Raw genomic sequence first — 20,228 nt, 5'->3', positions numbered from 1 at the left:
TCATTGCGACAGTTTTAAATCTTCCGTCTAGAGAATCGTATCCACGACTCATCGGGATTACATCGAGAGTCAGTTCTCCTGCTTATATCGCGGCAAGTTTCAGATAGATAGAGGCAAGATCGCGACAAGTGTCAGCGTCGTGTCATTCATCGTCGATCGTCGTTTGAATTGAGATCGAGAAACCGTCCGTGAGAGAACGAATTCGCACTCCAGAATGCCAATTCTCCTCGTCGAGATCACACTTGCAAATAAATCAGTTATACGCGGCGCACGCGCGCACGCATAGCATACATACACACCCCACGCACGGTTACATAATAAAGAGACACCGTAATTACAAACTCTACACGTAGAATTGTCAATCTTCCGGTTACGCGCGTACTCACACGCGCGCAACGACGTCACATACACACTCTCTCTCTCTCTCTCTCTTTCTCTCTCTCTCTCTCTCTCTCTCTCTCTCTCTCTCTCTCTCTCTCTCTCTCTCTTCCTCTCGTCGAGTTAATCGTAAATATGCGTATATATGTATCTATATATATACATATATATATTCGCTTTATGTGTGTGTGTTATACATATATATAGATATATGCGATCACAGAACACGTATAATTCGCGTGTAACAGTTTGTGCCACGTTCTTCGTGTGTGTAACCTTAACGATCTATATAAGGATTTGATTTTTTTAAACAGCCTCTCCGTCCTCGCCGCGCGCACTCCGACGTCGCAGAAGCGGCGTCCCCGCTATTAACGACCGTCAATTACCGAAGAAGAGACGGGGCTCCGTCAGTCGTGCGTCGCGCCCCTCGCGATCTACTTAAAAGCTGTCACCCTCCTCTTTTTCCTCTTTTCCTTGCTACCTTTCATCCCTTTAGTGTTTTAACGCTACGCCAAAGGCATGGAAATTCGTTGATAAGCGCCCGCACGCGCGGAAAGTCGCGCGTCAAGAGATTGGTGTTCTCCGGCGTTCCGATCTCGGCCGGTCGCGATTCTCTCGCGAGTTTGTTGGCTCGCGCGCACGACTCGGACAATCCGTGTCCGTCGTCTCTCTGAACCACCTCGCCCACAGCGCTTTCTCTCGGAAGGGACAGAGAGGAGCGGAACGATTTTTTTCCTCTGGCGCTTGTATTCCGCCAGGACAGCAGCCGAATTCGCTTCTTCGTGTGCAGCTTGACGCGCACGCGACACTCGCGATGCGCGTCGCTTCTCGTAGACTGTCGTCAAGCACGCATGTACGCGACCACGCATCACCCTACAGTCTAAGATTCACTCGACGTACGCGTGTGACAAAAGGTAGGTACGATTTGATGATAGCTTTCATGGGTTACGAGACAAAGTCGCGTCGGAAATCAAAAATGAAACGCGTATATATATATATATATATATACACACATATATATATATGTGTGTGTATATATGTGTGTATATATATGTGTGTGTGTGTGTGTGTGTGTGTATATATGTGCACATCGCGAACGCGGCGCGAAAGACCATTTCTCGGTCCTCCCTCCGTTCGTCGAGTATCGTCAAATATCGACGCGATCCGCGATGATTTCGAGTCGGCGTGCGCGCGACGGAAACGGAAACTCGAAACTCGGAACCCGAGATGCCGGGGCGCGAGTCCGAGCGAAAACCGCAGCGATGATCGCGCGTACAATTACGGATTCAGCGTAAACCGATGTTCCTTAATTTAACCTTAACGAGTAATTTTCCATCCCTGGACAAGACATCCGACAAAAAGGAAAAATGAAAAATCGCGAAAAAATGGAGCTACGCATGCTTTTGTCTCGCTTGACGCGTGTGTGTACGCGCGTGTGCGGTAACGCGTCCACCTGCGACAAGCGAAGGTGCGAACGCACCTGCGAAACGCACGGAAGATCGAAACCTAAACGCGAAGGATGTTGTGTGTGTTTATGTGTGTGTTTCCGTCTGTGTTTGTGTGTATGTGTGTGTGTATCTACGTTGTAACGTTACAAGCGCGACGCGAAAGCTTCTAACAGGCGAGAGCAAACTTTAACAGATCTGAAACATAAACGATACGCACAAATAACAGTCTGCTACGATGTCGAACGTAGAAAAATACAAGTGTCTATGTACAAAACGAATTATAAATCTCTCCTCCTCGTCATCCCCCGTCTTCCTATCTCTGTTCGATATATCCTTTTCTCTCTTTTTCCTCCCTCTCTGTTTCTTCCTCTCTTCTTTCCCTCCTCCTCCTCCTCTTTCTCCTTTGCCTTGCATTTCATTTTTCTCATCCGCTCTCGAAACACGTAGAAAAAACTCTCTTGCCCACCACGGATGATGTTTGACGCGAATCGACGGAACTGGAGCTGCGCGATCGACGCGATCGTTGAGTAGTCGCTCGGAGAATGGAGATGCGCCGAGTTCGTCGAGTTAGATGGACGAGAGCGAACGGCTGGACGAGGAATCGCGCCGAGGGCGCAGCCGAAAGAAATGATCAAACAGCGAGTTATCCAACGCGGCTGCTCCCACAATCTACGTCGACGCTGCTGCTGCTCTCTGCTGTTCTCTCTTTCCTCCTTCCTCCTCTTTGCTCTTCCGTTATCGCCTTTTCAGCGCTTACCGAAGAGCCGCGATTGCCGTCTATCGCCGGCGGCACACCAATCGAACCATGAAGTGACGGCCCTACGCGAAGGACGGCGCCGCACACGCCCGAGCAAAAGCGGGCCCCAATCTCCATGCCTCTCCCCCCAAGTCGCGTGCGTGTGTGTTTCGTATGGGACTCGATGATACCGTGTGCTCGCTCGCTCGATGCTCCTTCCGTGCCGTGTGCAGAACCCCGCGGAAACATCGCGCGAATTCGCGCGGGAAAACAAATCGACAAACTGACTGACAGACAGCAGACAGGCGAAGGGGCGACGTGGAACTCCGCTTTACGTCATATACCGCATCACGGCACGAAGAGCGTATAGCAGTTCCGCTTGCATGCGAGCCTCTAGGATCATCAGGCACACGTGGACCTAGAGAGAACAGAAAGAGAAAACGGTATTTAGCGGCATGCTCGAGACTGTCGACACGCGGAGATTCTTTTCTCTTCGATACTCCGACGGTTTCGGCGATCGTTACTTGGAAAAGTTAAAAAGGGAATTATTATTGGCACATACTTCACCGCTTAAAACTTGTCCTTGTTCTTGCTGACGAAATTAAATTACCGCTAATTCCGAATGCGCGCAATGTGCAACTTGCGTGGCTTAATGTTAATTTTCTATCTTCTGCGACTATTTTCAGCCGGGCTGTGAACGACACTTCGTACGTTTAGCATGTTTAACTTTTAAACTTGTTTACGATGTCGGTGCCGCTTGCCTCATGTTAATTTCGATGGTACTTGATATTCAAAGCGAGACCGTACGCGCAAACTTATCATTTGTTTTTCAAATGGATCCCGGATAACATACAGAGACGGAACAGAATTGAAACCGAGAGCTCGAGAGCTCGAACGTTTCAATCGAGCAAACTAATTATTCCCGAGTGCATTTTCATTCCTTCCCTCCCCCCATCCCTCCCTCTCTGCGTACCTTTTCGCTGTGTTTGAACTCCCTCATAACGCGATCGTAGTCCCTCTTGGTGACGCGCTCTGGATAACAAACGGCGCTCTTGATGAAGGTCTTCAAGCTTCGTTCGAGCAATTGATTGACCTCATTGTAATCGTAATCGTCGTGCCTTATGCCGAACATGCACTGTATGTAGTTCCAGATCGCCCGTCTGAAGCGCGACGTGTCGACCTTGTTGTGCGTGCCCATTGTGTAGTACGTCAGATTGTACGCGGTCTTGAACTTGTCATCGAGGAGATTGCCGACGTCGTTGTACAGACGGTTTACCAGGGAGTAGCCGTGATCGTCCCAAGAGCAATCCTGGACGCGGAAGGTCGGTATGTCGTTCAGCTGACCGCGCTAAAGGGCATAGCAGAGAAGAGCGCGTTGAGAGAAAGCGACGCTAAGAGAAGCGAAATCGACGAGCTACTTCGAGGGAAGATCCCGCGTGATTCGGCGGGCCGGAAAAATTATGTTGGAAGAGAAAAAGGAGAGATAACGGCATGTGCAAGCACTCGCGTTATCTGTCTCGGCGAGTGGTTTTATTATCTCGCGCATTAACGGCTGATGCGTAATCGCCGTGCGTGCGTGCGTGCGCGCGCGCGCGCGCGCGCACGCCTCGCCTTCATAGCTACTTTAAGTCACAACACACACAATGCTGTTGCTCGTTGTAAATATTCATAGTAACGCGAGCGCTATCATCGCCGTCGTTCCGTCGCCTCCGCCTCCGCCGCCGCCGCCGCCGCCGTCCGTCGTTGTCGTTGTCGTCGTTGTCGTCGTCGTCGTCATCGTTGCGAGAGAAGCGAGCCGGTTTAAATATTCATGGATGATGCTATACAAGCTACCTTGGAATATCCTTTCGGCTGTAATCCATTGCGCGCTATGCGTGCGAAAGTAACGCAAACCGCCGCTGCCGTTGTAGTCGAGTAACAAATCGGCGAATTGCGTTATCAACGTTAAATGAACTAATTAAGATACGTCACACATCATCGGCGGCGGCGTTTCCGCGACTGCCTGTTTTATCGTAACGAGCGTGTCGCTCGGAACGACGATGAAAGGTGTTGCTGTTTGATCGCCTGTACACACCCACGCGCCTACACGATGCGCGAAGGAGAACCTACCTTGGCGAAATCCTGGTAGATGAAAGTGGGGTCCTCGATGAAAAGACCGATATCCGAGTCAAGGACCGAGCTACTCCTCTGCGGCGCCGCCGCCAGCTCGGCTGATTGCGTCTCGACAGTCTCGAATCTCTTCGACAGCTCCTCCTGTGTGATCTGATAAGACTCGGACTTTTCCGAGAGGCGCTTCATACGTTCCATCAGAGTCTCCACTCCGACCTCCTGCTCGCCGACTATGCTCGGCGATGATGGCGGCGACGGTATATTTTCTGCACGGATCAAGATAACGCGATATTACATGGACTCGTATTACATTCTTTCGCACATTCTAGACGCACGATCGTAAACAGGAGGAACGCGTTTTAGTCGCCTGCGTACGCGTGCACGTGCACGTGCACGTGCACGTGTGTGCGTGGGGAATTTAATTATCATTATGATCGGCGTTGCTCATCATCATAGCTGCGCGCGATTTAGTAACGTACCAGTCTTGCCGTCACTGTTGGGAATCTTCTTAGGGCTGCTGGAAAGTTTATCTTTGGCTGGTGGTACGTTACTACTATTGTCCTGGCTGTTGTCCTTGTAGTGATGGCCGGTCACATTGTCCAGTTCTTCGTTGATTCCGCAGGAAAAGACGAAAGACGACAAAGAATGGAAATGCGCTAATAGAACTATCGCGTGGACGACCTCTGCTATGGTCCAATTGTCGTCGCCCTTAGTCAGTTTCTGGGGACACACACACACACATACATATATATATATATATACACGTAGACACACTTGAGAATCAAGCGCGCTATTCTCGCGAGACAAGGTACACTTCGCGAACAGCTCGCCGCTTACCTCTATGTGCGCCTTGGTCAGGAGCCACGGTCTGTGGGCTAGGATCTTATTGATCTCATAGAGATCTTGCAGCTTCCCTGGAATCGATCTCAGGCCTTGGAGCCACGAGAGGTCACCGCCCTGCAGCAGGAACTCTCCCTTCTGCAGGTTTATAAGGTAGCTACACTGGTGCCTACCCGCGGCCTGAAAGCACACGAGGATGCATCTTTTTAAACTCGTTCTTCTTCTCTCGTCGAATCGTTCCGTCTTATCTCGCGACTTTTCCGAGAATTGTTTTTGCCATCTTCTCACTGTGATCGCGCCACCTCTCTCGTGCGTTCCCAACTTGTTATTATTACTATTATCGTCGAGAGGCGCTTACGCGATTGTCCAAGGTTCTCGAGGAAAAACTGCTTCCCGTGACAGATTAGCGATTAGTTCGAGAGACGAACTCGGTTCACCTCCGCGGATAATCGTACAGATATAGAGATGTTCCCCCATATGCAACGCGCGTTTTACATACTTTTAACATCGAGTCGAGTAATGACATATTATATTACGGCCTAATCAATGCACGCACCATGCCGCCCGATAAATCAACTAATTTATAGTGGTCGTTATACTTCGACGGCCGAGCGGCCCGTAATCTTGATTATCGCGCTAACCTCAGGCTGTACATCATGGGCCAGATATACAGGCACGCAGAATTAGCTTGCAGATAATGCCCGGCGATAAGATACTACCTATAGGGAAATAAGTGCGAATAAAACGACCGAGAGCACGCGAATCGACCGAAAGCAATTTTGCCCCGCGAGGAATTTCTATTTGAGTGCTGCCGCCGTCGCGCATGCATTATTGCCGCCGATGTGTGTGTGTGTGTGTGTGTCTGTGTGTGTATGTACACATGCGCACATGTACGCGCATCGATACCACGCACAATCGCGCGCCGATAAACGGTAGATTTCTCGTTCCACAAATTTTCGAGGACGGCGCCGGGTTATTGGCTCGATTTTGAAGGGCTCGCGCCCGCGTGCCGCGCGTTTTTCAATAACAAATTTCGACCGGCGAGAGAGAGAGAGAGAGAGAGAGAGAGAGAGAGAGAGAGAGAGAGAGAGGCAAATTGACGGTAACGTGACGACGCATCGGAGCGCAAAATTGTGCGAGGTCGCGGCCGGCAATATCGCGCCGTTATCACGCGCAGCATGATTTTCGAACACGCGTCAAATAACACACACGGTAGATTGGGAGAGAACACGCTATGCTTGAACGTCGCGTGTTCCCTCCGAGCGACGCGGTTCACTTGTCTCTCTAATTGTCGTCACGCTTATAATAAGCGGTAAATGGAAAGAAAGTCTCCGTCGTACGCAAAGAGAAGGTTAATCTTGTCGCGTGTGTCCAGAGACTAATAAGCTCGCTACGTTTGTAACGGTCGAATGAAGCAAAAAGTTCGGGGAACGTCAGAAACTGTCGTGAAAGATGCACGACTTGAGACTTGTGAACGGGGTGTACTGTGTGGATATTTATAACTTATTAATTTTATTTCATTCCGACGTCTCATGTGGCGTCTCTCATATGGCGACGCTGTATTACATATCACAGCTGCTTCGTGCAGACTTAACGCAGACGCGGGGATATTCATCGTGAGTGTCTCATCAAAACGAAAGGATCGAAAGGGACAAGTGATATCTCTCCAGCGCGGAGGGAAATTCAGTCGCGACGACGTTTGTACATCTTCTCACGCGAACGGGACGACTGATTTTTGAAAATGCGATTTGAATTTTATGCACGAGGCCGCGCGAATTTCTCCACGGGCTATCCGCGATGGCAGAACGTCAAACGACGCTTTCTCCTTTCTTCCTTTTCTTTTCTTCTCTCTCTCTCTCTCCCTCTCTCTCTGTTTTTTTTTATAGAACCGAAGGTTAAATTGCCTGACGCGAGCTCGGTGGTGATCTATTTATTTCCGCGTGAGCAACTTTGCAAAGCTCGCGAGCATGAAATGCGTCGGTTTAACACCCCTGATTCGTCATTTCGCCAACCGGGAATTTCGCGTGGGCGGGTGCAGCGGGATTCTGACAAGACCGATCGATCATCGCAACACGGGATGGTAATATCACGGTGAGGCAGTCGCGGCGAACGAGAGCGGGAAAATGCGAGATGAAGCGGAAAGGAAAAAGAGGAGATAAAGAAGAGAAAGAAGAAAGATCACGAGGAAGAAAGAGAGAGTGAGAACGTACGCGTGTGAGCGCGCGCGCGCGCGAGAGAAAGAGATAGAGAGAGAGAGAGAGAGAGAGAGAGACAAAGTGCGTAAATAAAGTACTGTGTTTACCACGAGAACTGTCAATCGATCGATTCAAGAGTCGCGATAAGCGCGATAAGAGCAGTCCGCAAATACATCTTCGCTGTTTGAGAATCGTAGCGTCTTTTCCTGGGAGTCGCAAGTCGAGAGACTTGCTACGCGCGTTCGAACGATACACTTTATCAATAATCTCACGCATTCATTCGGCCACGAGCGATTGCGTGTGGGATAATTCGCGACGGTCGGTCGAAATTTCGCGATTTCGCGGGAGAACGGCGGAGAATGAGAAAGCGAAAAAAAACAGAGTCGAGTCGGGTAAGGTACGAGGATAAGATACAATGTTCCGCCAAGTGTCAACGAGAGGAAGTCATTTATTGCACACATAGCGCGCGCGTTATCGATATGTATTTGCGTGCGGATCATGCGGCCGTCGTCGAAAAACACAACGAGTCACGGAGTAAAGGGAAACCAGTTTAATCCGCCATGGATTTATTAACGCCAGTTAATAAATCACTTCCCCCGTACGTGTATCTCTCCTGATTACGTTCTGGTATAGTCAGCTGCACGTGAAACTTTCATTCGTTTCACCGCCATGGATCCTCCGGCGGCGGCTATCTTATCGCCTTATCGATTCACGTGCCGATCCGATCATCCCGAAATTCGTCGATTGCGCCGTTATCATTCTCTCGCGACGATCAAAAGTCGAGGATTAGCGGACGTTTATTACCGTGAGGCACCTCGTGTCTGTCGCGCCCGACGCGAAGGGACTTCGATGCAGCTCGCAGCGCGATACCGATTTTTGTTTTTCATCGCTCGAGCGGTGGAGGAGGAGAGGAGATTACCGCGTACGAATTGGGAAGGCGATAACACTGCAAATAGTACATTATCGCGCCGACGGGAAAACAATACGCGCGATGGCACGATGGACTACTGCCACGCGAGGAGAAAACACAAGCCGCGTCATCGCGATGTTATTTGCGACCCCATCGTCCGAACACGCATGGGCGTCACGAAAAACTCTATTTCCCTTTCTCATGTTTCAAGGAACTGCCTTTCGTCGCCTTCTCCGTTACTCGTCCCGATAACGCAAAATTCGGCCGTAAGGGCGCGTTGCGTTACGCGTGCCCAGCAACAGCAACAAACACGTCAGTATCACGGATTGCTCGCCGCTATTCGGATGACAGTGCAGAGGTTGCCGGAAAAGTCACTCGTTGACTTTATTGATAATGATATTTGCAGTGTTCCCAGTTATGACAAATGCAATTAACTTTGCACCGTGATCGTTGCGACAATTTATCGACCGTTTACCGACAGGAGCCGAGCCTTATTGAATTAAGATGTTTAAAAAATGAAACTGAGAAATAAATATTACGGAATAAAGCAGAATAAACAAGAGTAATACTTGAAATATTTAAAAGTCTTACATACTGTATTTCATCTATGTTTCTACAAAAGATCGCTTCTGCAAAAGTATGAATGGACTAGAAACGCGGTATAAATATTGGTTGCAATTTAATCGAACGCAACTATCAAGCGACATATTTTTGGTACATTGTAGTCTTGTATCGAAGGGCCTGTTTCTCGAAATCTTTTGCAGCTTGATAGTTGCGGCCAATTAAATTGCAACCAACATATATATATATATACATATATTGTGTTTGTAGTCTATTCATACTTTTGCAGAAGCGATTTCTTGTAGAAACATGGATGAAATACAATATATAAGACTTTTGAACATTTCTCTATCGTTTTCTTCCTAATCTCCAATTTCTATCGAACTTTCCAACGTGAGGAAACAATTAAAAAATTATGCGAAACCAGGAAATATGTTGTATTATTTATCGCTTTAAATATTACTCTTATTTATTCTGCTTTATTCCGTAATATTTATTTCTCAGTTGCAGTTTTCTAAACATCTTTTTTAATTCAATGAGGTTCGACTCGTGTCGGTAAACGGTCGATAAACTGTCATAACGAACACGGTGTAAAGTTACTTGCATCTGTCATAACTGGGAACACGACGAAATATCATTATCAACAAAGTCAACGAGTGACTTGTTCGGAAACCTCTGCATTATCATCCGAATAGGGGCAAGCAACCCGTCATACTGACCTGTATGTTGCTGTTACACCCTGTACATCTTTCTTTCACGAAAAGCTGACGCGGAGCATGCGACGGACACGGCCGACCTATTGCCGTCGTTTCGATAACAAGCGTGCCGCTACGGGAACCTAACACCCGTATCAGTTAGCAGCCGTACATTTGAAACGGCGAGATTCACGATAACAAACGACACTTATTTTCGACGCCAGGCCGGCGTGTTCGCGCGCGCGCGCGCGATGCCTGACATCTGATTCGGACACGATTAACGACGATCAGATTATCTGACAACAGGACGAACTAGATAGAAAGCCGGGGAAAATATCGCTAAGCTTCTGCTTCGAATCCAAGTGATTTTTCATCATTTCATCACGTTAACGGTAAGATGTCGCGAAGAGAGGACTCTTGCGCTCAATCATCACTTCCAACGCGAAGATTTCGAACGAATGAACAATACGAGCTGATGGACAGCCGAAAAATCAACACATGCAACGAGCGGGAATATTTATCGGTAGAAAAGCTGTTTTTCAAATACCTTATCATTTTATCGCGCTGATCCGTGTGTATCTAACTAAGAATTTATTTGATTCTCGCCTGCACCTCGCCGCCTCTCGAGATAAAGTGTTTTTCGATCATGCCTGCCTGACGTGTACCTCGTCTATCGCGGACTACCACCAGACTACCAGCTTGTCTCGCGAGTTATCAGGCCGCGATAACTCCTTCTCGAAGAAGATCTCGCCGCGAGATTGAGAAAGGAACGCGCGGAAGGCCCGCGAGAATTAGATTCCCGCTCTCGCGAGCGACGGAGTCGAGGATTGATCATTCCGTCCCAGGATGGACGTGTCTGGGTCGTTGCTGAAGCACACTTTCCATCGATAATTATCAGCGGTCAGATTGATATAAACGATTAATTAAAGCGACGACGATCGTTCGACATAAATGACTCGCGATTTCATCGAAGTGATCTAGCAAATCACGTGATTCCCAATCACGACGGAGAGAACTGTATTTGAATACTTGAACAATATGTGAACAGTTTTGACTCCTGTTGAGGATATATGCGATTGTTTGGTCAAATAATTATTGCAAGAAACGCTAACGAATCTCACCAGTTTTCAACTTGCAAGCGCACGATCAAATTCGCGAGCATTCGCAACGGCTCGCGATGACGGCCGATCGCGACTTGCGTATCTTTCAAATGCGGAAGCGGTAACCTCAATACTGCATCCCGTAAGTTTTACGATCGCAGCCTGGCTTCGAGAGATTTCGCAATAAATAAAGTCAGCTGCGACCGCGCGAATGGCCGTCAAGCAGGCGTTAACTTGACAATTCAGAGTTATAAACCAGTTTGCAGAATCTGCATACCCGCTCTCGCTTATATCGAGTGTCTAACAACACCGGACTCTTCGTCGTCTTTATATACACCCACGGAAATGTATTCAATCGCGAATTATGCATCGACTAATTCCAACTCGCTTCTGGAGAAGAAGCGGGGTTTTAATGGAGAAACGAGTTCTTCGACAAGTGAGTCTTAATTCCGCGAGAGGAGAGAACAAGTCGACGAGAAAGAAGGATATTTCATAGAATTGGTTCGAATTTTATTGAAAGCCGACCGTAAAAAAAAAAAAAAAAGAGAGAGAAAAAACAAGAAAAAAACAAGCGGGTTTATGCTTTGAAGTATCGCGCAACGCCAAAGCGACAGGAACGTTCGTTTAAAATATCCCGGGACTTTATGAAAAATTCCCGGCATTTTCGCTGCCGAGGAGTCTTCACGTGATGCTACAGATGCGCTTGAAGAAAAGATCTGGCGGCCAAGGTTGCTTCAAATCTAAAAAATTGCTTGAAAATCGATGGCTCTATTTTCTTCCCTACGTTATTTAAACGTATCTATCGCACAACCTTGTATTTGGTGAATATTAAACGCGGCTCATGAGTCTCATTTATCGAAAGACATTCTTGCACGCCCAAGTAGTCTCCGATTGTTCGACCGGATATATTCGTCTCTATCTGTTATTTATATATCCCGCTTACGCAACTGGATCAACTTGTCTGCATTATTTAAGGAGGACGCCGCTGACCGAAACCGTGAAAGAAAGAGCTATCTAGACAAAAAATAAGACCGATCTTATTTCGCCGTCAGGCGCTTCTAAAATTCATGTCTTGATTATAACAGCGTGGCGCTATGTAATTACAGAGCGCACGCTGCTCTCAAAACGATTCTCGGACGAGCGCGTTTACGTGTGTGCGAGTGATAAAATTACATAATTTCACATAACAAACGGCGCGTGTTGATACTAAAATAGCTGGATGTTACGCGAATGGCTACATGTTCGTAAACGATCGCCGGATGGTGAAGATCATAAAGGGGAACGGTCAATGTTTAATTTTTTTATACACGTCCGCGCCGACTCCTTCTGAGCGAAACGCGCGTGCGGCGTTACGAAACGCACACACGCCTTGCATTTACTCCTCGGTCGCTCCTCGGTCGCGATAACCTTCGACTCGGTGACCCGTTACCGCTCATCGAGGATGACCGGGGAACTTCAGAGAAGAGGCGAGGACACTGCGCGATCGTCGCGAAGATAAACGAGCAACAATTTTCCACATTCATCGTATACAAGATTCCATCAAACTGGAGATTTTACAAAGAAGAGAAGCCTCCAGAAACGATTCTCAGAAAAGCTAAGAAATATCTATATATACCGTAGGAAAGAAACCTCCTCTAAATTAATAAAACTAAAAGTTTAGTATATTCGTATTATCTATATTAATGGAAAATCAAGAAGAAGAGCAATGTACCGTACGGTGGTTTCCTGGCTTAGCAGCGGCGTAGTTTTTTGTAGGGGATAAAAACGAGAACAGGTACTCACCATAATGGCAATGAGATGCCTGTAGTCATAAGGAAGTGGTCCGTCACCCCTGAGGATGAAATGCTGCGTTCGAAGGAAATGATCCAGATACGTTGGATGCGAGGACATTACCCTCGAGACATGATCCAATCTGTTGTTCTGGAGGAAAGCATCCATCAACAGCATATGCGTCTGTAACAAAAACCAAAAGCGGACCGCCATAAGTGAAAGGCAACGCGACCCGTCATATTATACAGATTTATCACTGGTGCTCTATGAAATTTGTACAAAAACGCTGTAATACTGCTGCGATCTAGTAAGACTCAAGTGTCCTGATGCGAATCCTGCTGTACAATAATTTTATACACACACACACACACACACACACAGTAGCGTTTGGTTTGTAACTTGAAACCGGCTGACATTAAAGATTTCGGGAACGTCACAAAAGATGACCAAAGTTCTCCGAAAAATCATCTCGGGGAGACAACAAATTCAAATTTTTATAGAATTACTTCGTAAAAGTGGTCCTCAGCGTCAATTCGCCACGCTTCTTCTCAAAACGTTGAAAATATTTTTGGCCTTCGAGCATCGCAAAGTTCGTTGATATTTGAGCTGCGATATTTGTGTTTGTAGATTACTTTCGCACTAATACCTATTTGACAATTCTGGTCAGCATAAGGAGTCGCCGTTTTTTGTTTACTCGCGATCTCTCGCGATAAATTTGGACGTTGGACACGTGTTACAGCACAGTTGATACGTATTATTCGCAATAACACTTACATAACCACGCTAAGAAGAGAGAAATGGGTATCCGAAAGTGACCCTCGTAACCAGGTGTTTGCGTTGCATCATTCAACGCGACAGCGGCTCGTCTTTTACGTTAATTAATACATCACGTCGCTACGATTTTGTATACACATTGAAAGACAAAGAGGGGGAGGGGGCACGAACAGGAGAGACACGCACGTATGCACGGCGATAGATATCGGAATAAATTATCGGTATCGCGGACACGCCATATTGTAGTAGCGCATAATAACCATGTTGCATTCCGCGACATGCGATCATTTCTTATTCGAGCGCTAGAGTAAACAGTATATTGATCAGAAATCATTACACGGCGTGCTTATGCACGCGTGCGCGCACGCGCGCGCAGTCCGCTAATAACGCGATGTAAAATTGCAGAGTAGCGCGCATTAATCGCTCTCAAACACGAAATAATTCACGGGTGAAAAACTAGACGAACGTGAGAGATTCGGGAGCGAGGCTTCCTGCGCGTGAGTCACGTTTCACCGCGCGAAACGCAATTCACCGGATACGCGTGTTAACATCTAATAGTTCCTGCACGCGTGCTGGTTTCTCCAGCTACCGATATGGAAATCCATCCGGGGGCCGTCCGCCATAAAGCGACCTAATCAACCGAGTCGAGCGCTGATCGATGCACGCGCGCGCGCGCCCGGAGATTTCGGATCATTTCGAATGCGTACGTATCGGCATGGACGCGCGCGCGCGTTCGCCATTCGCCAGGACGCGCACGTGTTCGCACTCCGAAATGTCGACGCTGACGGCGACGTCTCCAGCGGCGACGGAGGAGAAGCCGCCGCTCGCGGTCGAATCCGGATTTGAAACTTTTTGTCTCTCGCGCCAGCCGGCCGCTCTTCGCGACGCTCCGCACGGCGACCTCTCTCTTCCGCATCGGCGTCGTTGTGGTACGTGGTAGGGACGCTGATCTTAAATCGATTTAATCGAAGACCGATTCATCGGAGCCTAAAGGATCGATTTGAAATCGATCTTTCTGGGACTGAATCGATTCAAGGGTCGATCTGTAAATTCGGAAAATCGCCAACACGACTTTTTCAGTCTCTACTGGTAACATAGTCTTTTCTTTTTTTTTTTACTTCTTTTAGCTGTAACATTTGAACTCACTCAATGGTTGCACAATGCACATTATGTTGCTTTTAGACCGATGTCCCATGGCCGAGAATTTTCAGCGGAACGAAACGCGCGAATCAATCACAGCCACTCCATATAATAGTATATATTATATACATATGTATATGCATATAATAGTAAACGTGATTTCTTATTTAATAACGTTTAAAAACCCTTGATTAATGTTTAATCAAACTAATTAAATCCTTAGCACAAAGATTTAAAGATCTTTTTCTATTTTGTTCTGGCCACACACACATACAGAACACAATCAAAAGAATACCATATGTTTGATTTCTTTAATTCATATTAAACTATACGAATTACACGAGGTACACGAGGTCACTTTAGAGTGTAGAAGTTTGACAGATAATATACTTTGATGAATGGTTCACTCTACATGCATACCGATTCAAATCGATTTTCTCAAATCGATTCTTTATAAACCAATTTTTTAAAGATCGATCTTTTTCTCCGTGATTCAAATCGATCTTCAAATCGATCTGTTTGGAAAAAAATCGGCAAAAAATCCCTAGTACATGGAGTGTCGAGAGATATTCGTCTGATACAAGCGCCTTACCGCAAAGTAAGTCGTAAGTTGCAAATCCGCGAGGATTCGCCTAACAAATTAAAATATTCCTCTCGACACGCAAATTGAGCGGTCAACCGTAATTCGCGCGCGTAAATGAGAAAATGTTTCTCCCGAGCGCAAGTCGCGCGATTTCGCGGCTATCCATAACAAGTTTACCTCACGACTAGCTCTATATCGCTCCTTCGGCCGCTGAGACAACAACTCTCACTTGACGATAGCCGAAATATCACGCGATTCGCGGCAAGTCGCCTGATCGATTCCCCTGGCACTGCTGATCCTGCATTATCCAGCAAATATTTGCATCAACGAGCGTGTCGGGACAGAAGGAATAACAAGCGCTAACGAAGCTATCAAGAGAATTGTAGCGGCGCTACAAAGCGCACTCGGCGCTATTAACGCGAGTTGGCGCTGAAAGTGCAACATTATGATACGAGTGTGTACAAATGCGAGTATGATTTGTTTGCTTGTGGTCGACCTTGTAACAGGTCGCTAACCCATGTGCAGTAACAACGCGCACACAAACCAAGCGCGAAAAGCATTTCACTTTGGCGCCGGCTTTCGTCTCGAGAGGCATATCAAGCCGACATTCGCGCCGGACGCGCGAGAATAAGAAGAAGGATCTCGATGTTTCATATCGTGCACCGCCGACACAGCCCGTTGTAACTGTCGCGGGGAAATCATCGCAGACGTGACAGCGAGACACGGTGTAATGTGACGAATCGCGCGCGCTTCGAACGTATCACCTGCTCGTGCGGCGCACTGCCTTCGCGAATCGTTATCGTTCCTAATCAGATTATAATTGAAAAATACCAGACGTTTATTAGCATACGCTTTTTTCAGACGACGTTGAGATCGACTTCGCCGCGATTCTCGGCGCTAACAAGCGCGAGAAACGAACGCCGCGGATAAACGCGCTCGCTAAGGCGAGGCTGAAATCTCATCGCCGTGAGTGATCGTTTATAATGATCATTAATCATGATTAATCGACGTCTCGCGTGGCGTGTCTGCTGTTTATTATTATTATTATTATTATCGTCATCATCATTATCCTTATTATTATTATTGTTATTATTATTATTATTATTGTTATTGTTATTATTATTATCGTTATCATAATTATCCTTATCATTATTGTTATTATTATTATTATTATTATTATTATTATTATTATTATTGAAGGAAAAGGCTTGGCCGGATTCCGGTTGAAACCGGTGTGTGTAGAGGAACGAGTGCGCGTTTTGAAAAATTCCTACGCCAATATACGAGGTGGTGGTCGGTGAGTTGCGTTCACACCCGACGCACGATCGCGAGAGCCCAATAATAATGTCGCAACCCATCGGGTTCATTCGCGATACCGAGTAAATATCTCGCCTCGACGAGACTCGCCGCCGACCGGCGCCGTAGATGGCCGAATAAAAATTTGTTTTGATAAACAAGAGACTCGCGGCCGCCCCGAATCGGCCGGCTTATTATTAGACGGCCGGCGTTCGTCGGCAGGCCGCGGGTCCACGTGTGGGCGGAAATAACAAATTACTCAGTGTCAGCTAGCTGGCGTGGCAGCCGGAGATTGAGTGGTCCGATCGCGAGGAAATTCACTCGAAACTTCCCGGTGGCTCGAGGCGGAGGGAGAGAAAAAGAGGAGGGGGAGAAAGAGAGAGAGAGAGAGAGAAACGCGTGCATCTAACGGAGGAAAGAGGAAGGCTTTTTAGAAAAATGCCCGTGTCCGATTGATCGGCGACCATAAATCATTCGCTCAACAGTGTTCACTCGGGTATATGTTGCATTTTCGCCGTTCTCGACGCTCGCTATTGACCGCTGGGTCATCGCGCTCCACGTCACGCAGGAAACGTGTGTATACTCACGAACTAATATAAATATTAATACCGACGATTGTCTAACATTTATGAGTGGTTTCAGCGTGTAAACATCCACAGTAATTTACACGGGAGATCATATTTTTCCGCAAGTGCGCATCACTTGTTAATAAAAACGCATGAAGAAAAAAAAAGGGGAGGAAGGAACACGAACGCGACTTATATATAATAAGTTCCATAACGCCGCACGGCGATCGGCGATAATCCTTGATTGCTCTTTAAATGGCGAGCGTACGTGAGAAGCTGCCGGGAGGGTTCTCGTTTCCCAACGTCTGTCCATATTTCTTTTTCTTGCTTGCCGAGCAAGCTGCCGGGATATTCGTCGGGCGAATGTCTTCGCGTAAGCCTCGCGAAATGATATCTCGCTTTGTGCCAACTTCCGCAGAACAATGTTATCAGCAGAAAGCTATTCGCGCGACGGTAAGTCGCGAGAGGCTGCGAGTCTCTATGGTTGCGGCTCTTGGCGACGGAGAGCGTGGCAGATTCGAGGCTCATCGGAATTCGAAACGTCTCAACAGCGGCAAAGGACGATGCGACCGACCGCCGCTGGTGCCGACGATGAACCCTCGAGACTTTAAAGGACCAATCGCACTCTATGAATGCCGAGTAACAGCTCGCGCTAACCCAAGGGCTAGAGGATTCACGATAGCACGATACGGCAGCCGCTCGGCGAAAATAGCCGGCTACGTCACAGACGGCAGGCATTACTCAATTAACTCGTTCATGCGATTTGGCAAGCGGTCTTGCCCCGACGAGGCCCTCGAAAAGCGCAGCCAGCGCGGCAGGGAGCCTCTCTCCTTCCGAGAACCCTTTTTCTCTTGGCGAAGTCTCCTGGCAGTCGGCCCGCGACTCGCTGAGACTTCGTGGCGAGCTCTCCTCTAGGATCCCTTCTTCTCTTCCTCCCTCGCGGTCCCCATCGCGGTCTCCATCTTCGCGGAGGTGCGCGTCGCGACGAGATCGGAAACGACGCAGGTGAGCATATTTTTCCCGATGCGTACGGCCGGAAAAAAGTGTTTACAATTTTTAAAAGAGTTCATGGCCGCGACCTAATCTCCGAGCCTGAAAGGAGTCGCCGTAAACAATGACCCCGAGGAACATTATACCGCGCATTTTATGCGCGAGTGTCGGCGATGTGGCGACGTCAAATTTTTTTCTCGCTTGGGAAATCCAGGGAGAGACGGGAGTATCGGGGGGGGGAGGGGGGAGCGACGGTCGCTATCTTTTTTTCTTCCCCTCGCTCGGCCGATTATCGCTCACGCAACCACGGCCGCATCGACGAAAAGCGCGCCTCCGTTGGCTGGTTCGTGAGTATCGCACCGCCTGCATCTTCGCCCGCGGTAATCGATGGATAACAAACAGGAACACGATTTGCGACGAGAGCATGTGAGACGGATTGCACGCGCGCGCGCGTCTCTCTCGCCTTTCATTGTGTATCGTTACTGCAATATCCATATTTCATAACCGACGTTCCACAAAGCCGCGTCTCGCGGCGGACGACAATGCACGATGGACGAATATTTCTTTTCATAATGATACATTAAACGCGCCATTGTCCATTGTCAGTCGCGACAATAATTACCGGAACAAAGACGCGTAAATTATGTATGCGACACACTAAGGACGTATGTCACGAAAATATGCGGCCGACGGCGTCGCGATAAAAATCCAGCTGAGAATTTCGCTCCGACGCGACATGAAAACGCGAGCGAGGCGGCCCGCAGGTGAGTTTGCTCTTCTCTTCTTTCCACGGGAGCTGTCCGCTTCTGTGTTTGTTTTCCTTTTTTTCGGGAGCTCCGCTCAAAGGGCCCCGGGAAAACGTTGACCGCGCGAGCTTGTCCCCCAAGCATCGATCAGCCGAATGCACCGAAATCGCGCGTGCCATCTTGACGAGTATGCTTGCGCAAGCTTCTAAGTAGCGGTAGCCCTCAATCCGATTCCCTAGCGCCGATGCGAACGAAGATTTACGACGCACTTCGCATATAAACGAAGCCAGGCGGCCTCCCCCGAGGTATTTAAAAGCGGCTGAAAGTTCAAGCGCCGGCGTCGCCCATAAATGGTCCGTTAAATGAAGAAAGTGAAGTACCGAAGTCGTTGAAGTACTACGAGAGTTTCCAGGGACACGGGAGAAACCTCTCCCGTGCGAGCGAACAGCGGAGCGGCTGTGTGCGCATGTGTGCGTGTGTGTGTGTGTGTGTGTTTCACTTATAAAGTCATCCTTACGAATCGAGTTACGAAAGAGTTACTCGACGATGACGATGACGATGACGACGACGACGACGAAAGCCGCGCGACAAATCGATAATCGGCCCACGGCACGTCGCGGATCGATCGCAGCCTGCAGCTCCCAGCGTAATGCATCGTTTCGATGCAGCCCGGGCCGGACCAGACCTCTTTATAATTCCGCGCCGTTCCCGCTGCGACGCGCGCGCGCGCGCGCGTCCGAATCGCCGTGTCGCGTCGGCTCCGCTCGAATCTCTATTGGCGAGAAGTTCGCAACACAAGGTAATATGGAAAATTGTAATACATGCGCCGAGAGTGCGCCGCAATTTACGGGAAGGTACGCGTACGAAGTTACGGTAGCAATCGCACGCGCACATGGAACAATACAACGGTGCTCGGCGAGAAAAACGCCCGCAACTCTCGCAAGCGCGCGCCGTCGATACAAAATCGAGTTGGGCGCACCCCGTCTCGCCCAGCGACCAGGAGAGAAGGACAGAGCTAAAGGGGGAGAGCGGGACCGCGCGCGTTTTCCGCGTACGTAGCCGCCATTAGCCGCGGCATTCAGCGCCGAGTGAGCTCGAGGGAATTTTCGGTCGCGGACTCGCGGATGTCGCTTCTTAGGTGCGCGATATTCTATAATTGAGGTGGCCGGAGAATTGGCGACGTTCTCGACGGCGCATTCGCTCGCTCGCTCGCTCGCTCACACGCAGCCAGCCGACGCGACGCGACGACGGCTTGGACGTTTTGGGCGGAATCTCGCGTTTGCGGTTGCATAGCGCAAACAAGATCGAGACGACAACGACGACGACGATAATAGCATACCGCGGCGGTACGCGAGCGCGTGGGCGCGATCCTCGCGCGACGGCTCGCCGCC

At 48.5% G+C, this 20,228-nt stretch overlaps 1 protein-coding gene across 3 annotated transcripts in view; it reads right to left on the bottom strand.

Annotated features, from left to right (window-relative positions):
* Positions 1–679: 679 nt before the first annotated feature.
* The window catches only part of Sesn (Sestrin), a 201,487-nt gene continuing 181,938 nt past the window's right edge, over positions 680–20,228 (bottom strand). For all 3 annotated transcript variants that reach the window (XM_025305322.1, XM_011151842.3, XM_011151843.3), the window contains exons 7-12: positions 12,755–12,925; positions 5,509–5,691; positions 5,151–5,391; positions 4,672–4,937; positions 3,536–3,910; positions 680–2,980 (exon numbers count right to left, since the gene is read on the bottom strand). In XM_025305322.1, the coding sequence (XP_025161107.1) occupies positions 2,894–2,980; positions 3,536–3,910; positions 4,672–4,937; positions 5,151–5,391; positions 5,509–5,691; positions 12,755–12,925 (1,323 nt within the window). In that variant the 3' untranslated portion in view covers positions 680–2,893. The remainder of the gene's footprint in view (positions 2,981–3,535; positions 3,911–4,671; positions 4,938–5,150; positions 5,392–5,508; positions 5,692–12,754; positions 12,926–20,228) is intronic.

This window comes from Harpegnathos saltator, unplaced genomic scaffold (genome assembly GCF_003227715.2).
Source record: "Harpegnathos saltator strain DR-91 unplaced genomic scaffold, Hsal_v8.6 scaffold694, whole genome shotgun sequence".
NCBI classification, from domain to species: Eukaryota; Metazoa; Arthropoda; class Insecta; order Hymenoptera; family Formicidae; genus Harpegnathos; species Harpegnathos saltator.
Note: the sequence above shows the minus strand (reverse complement) of the source record. Positions and strands in the feature narration are given on the sequence as shown.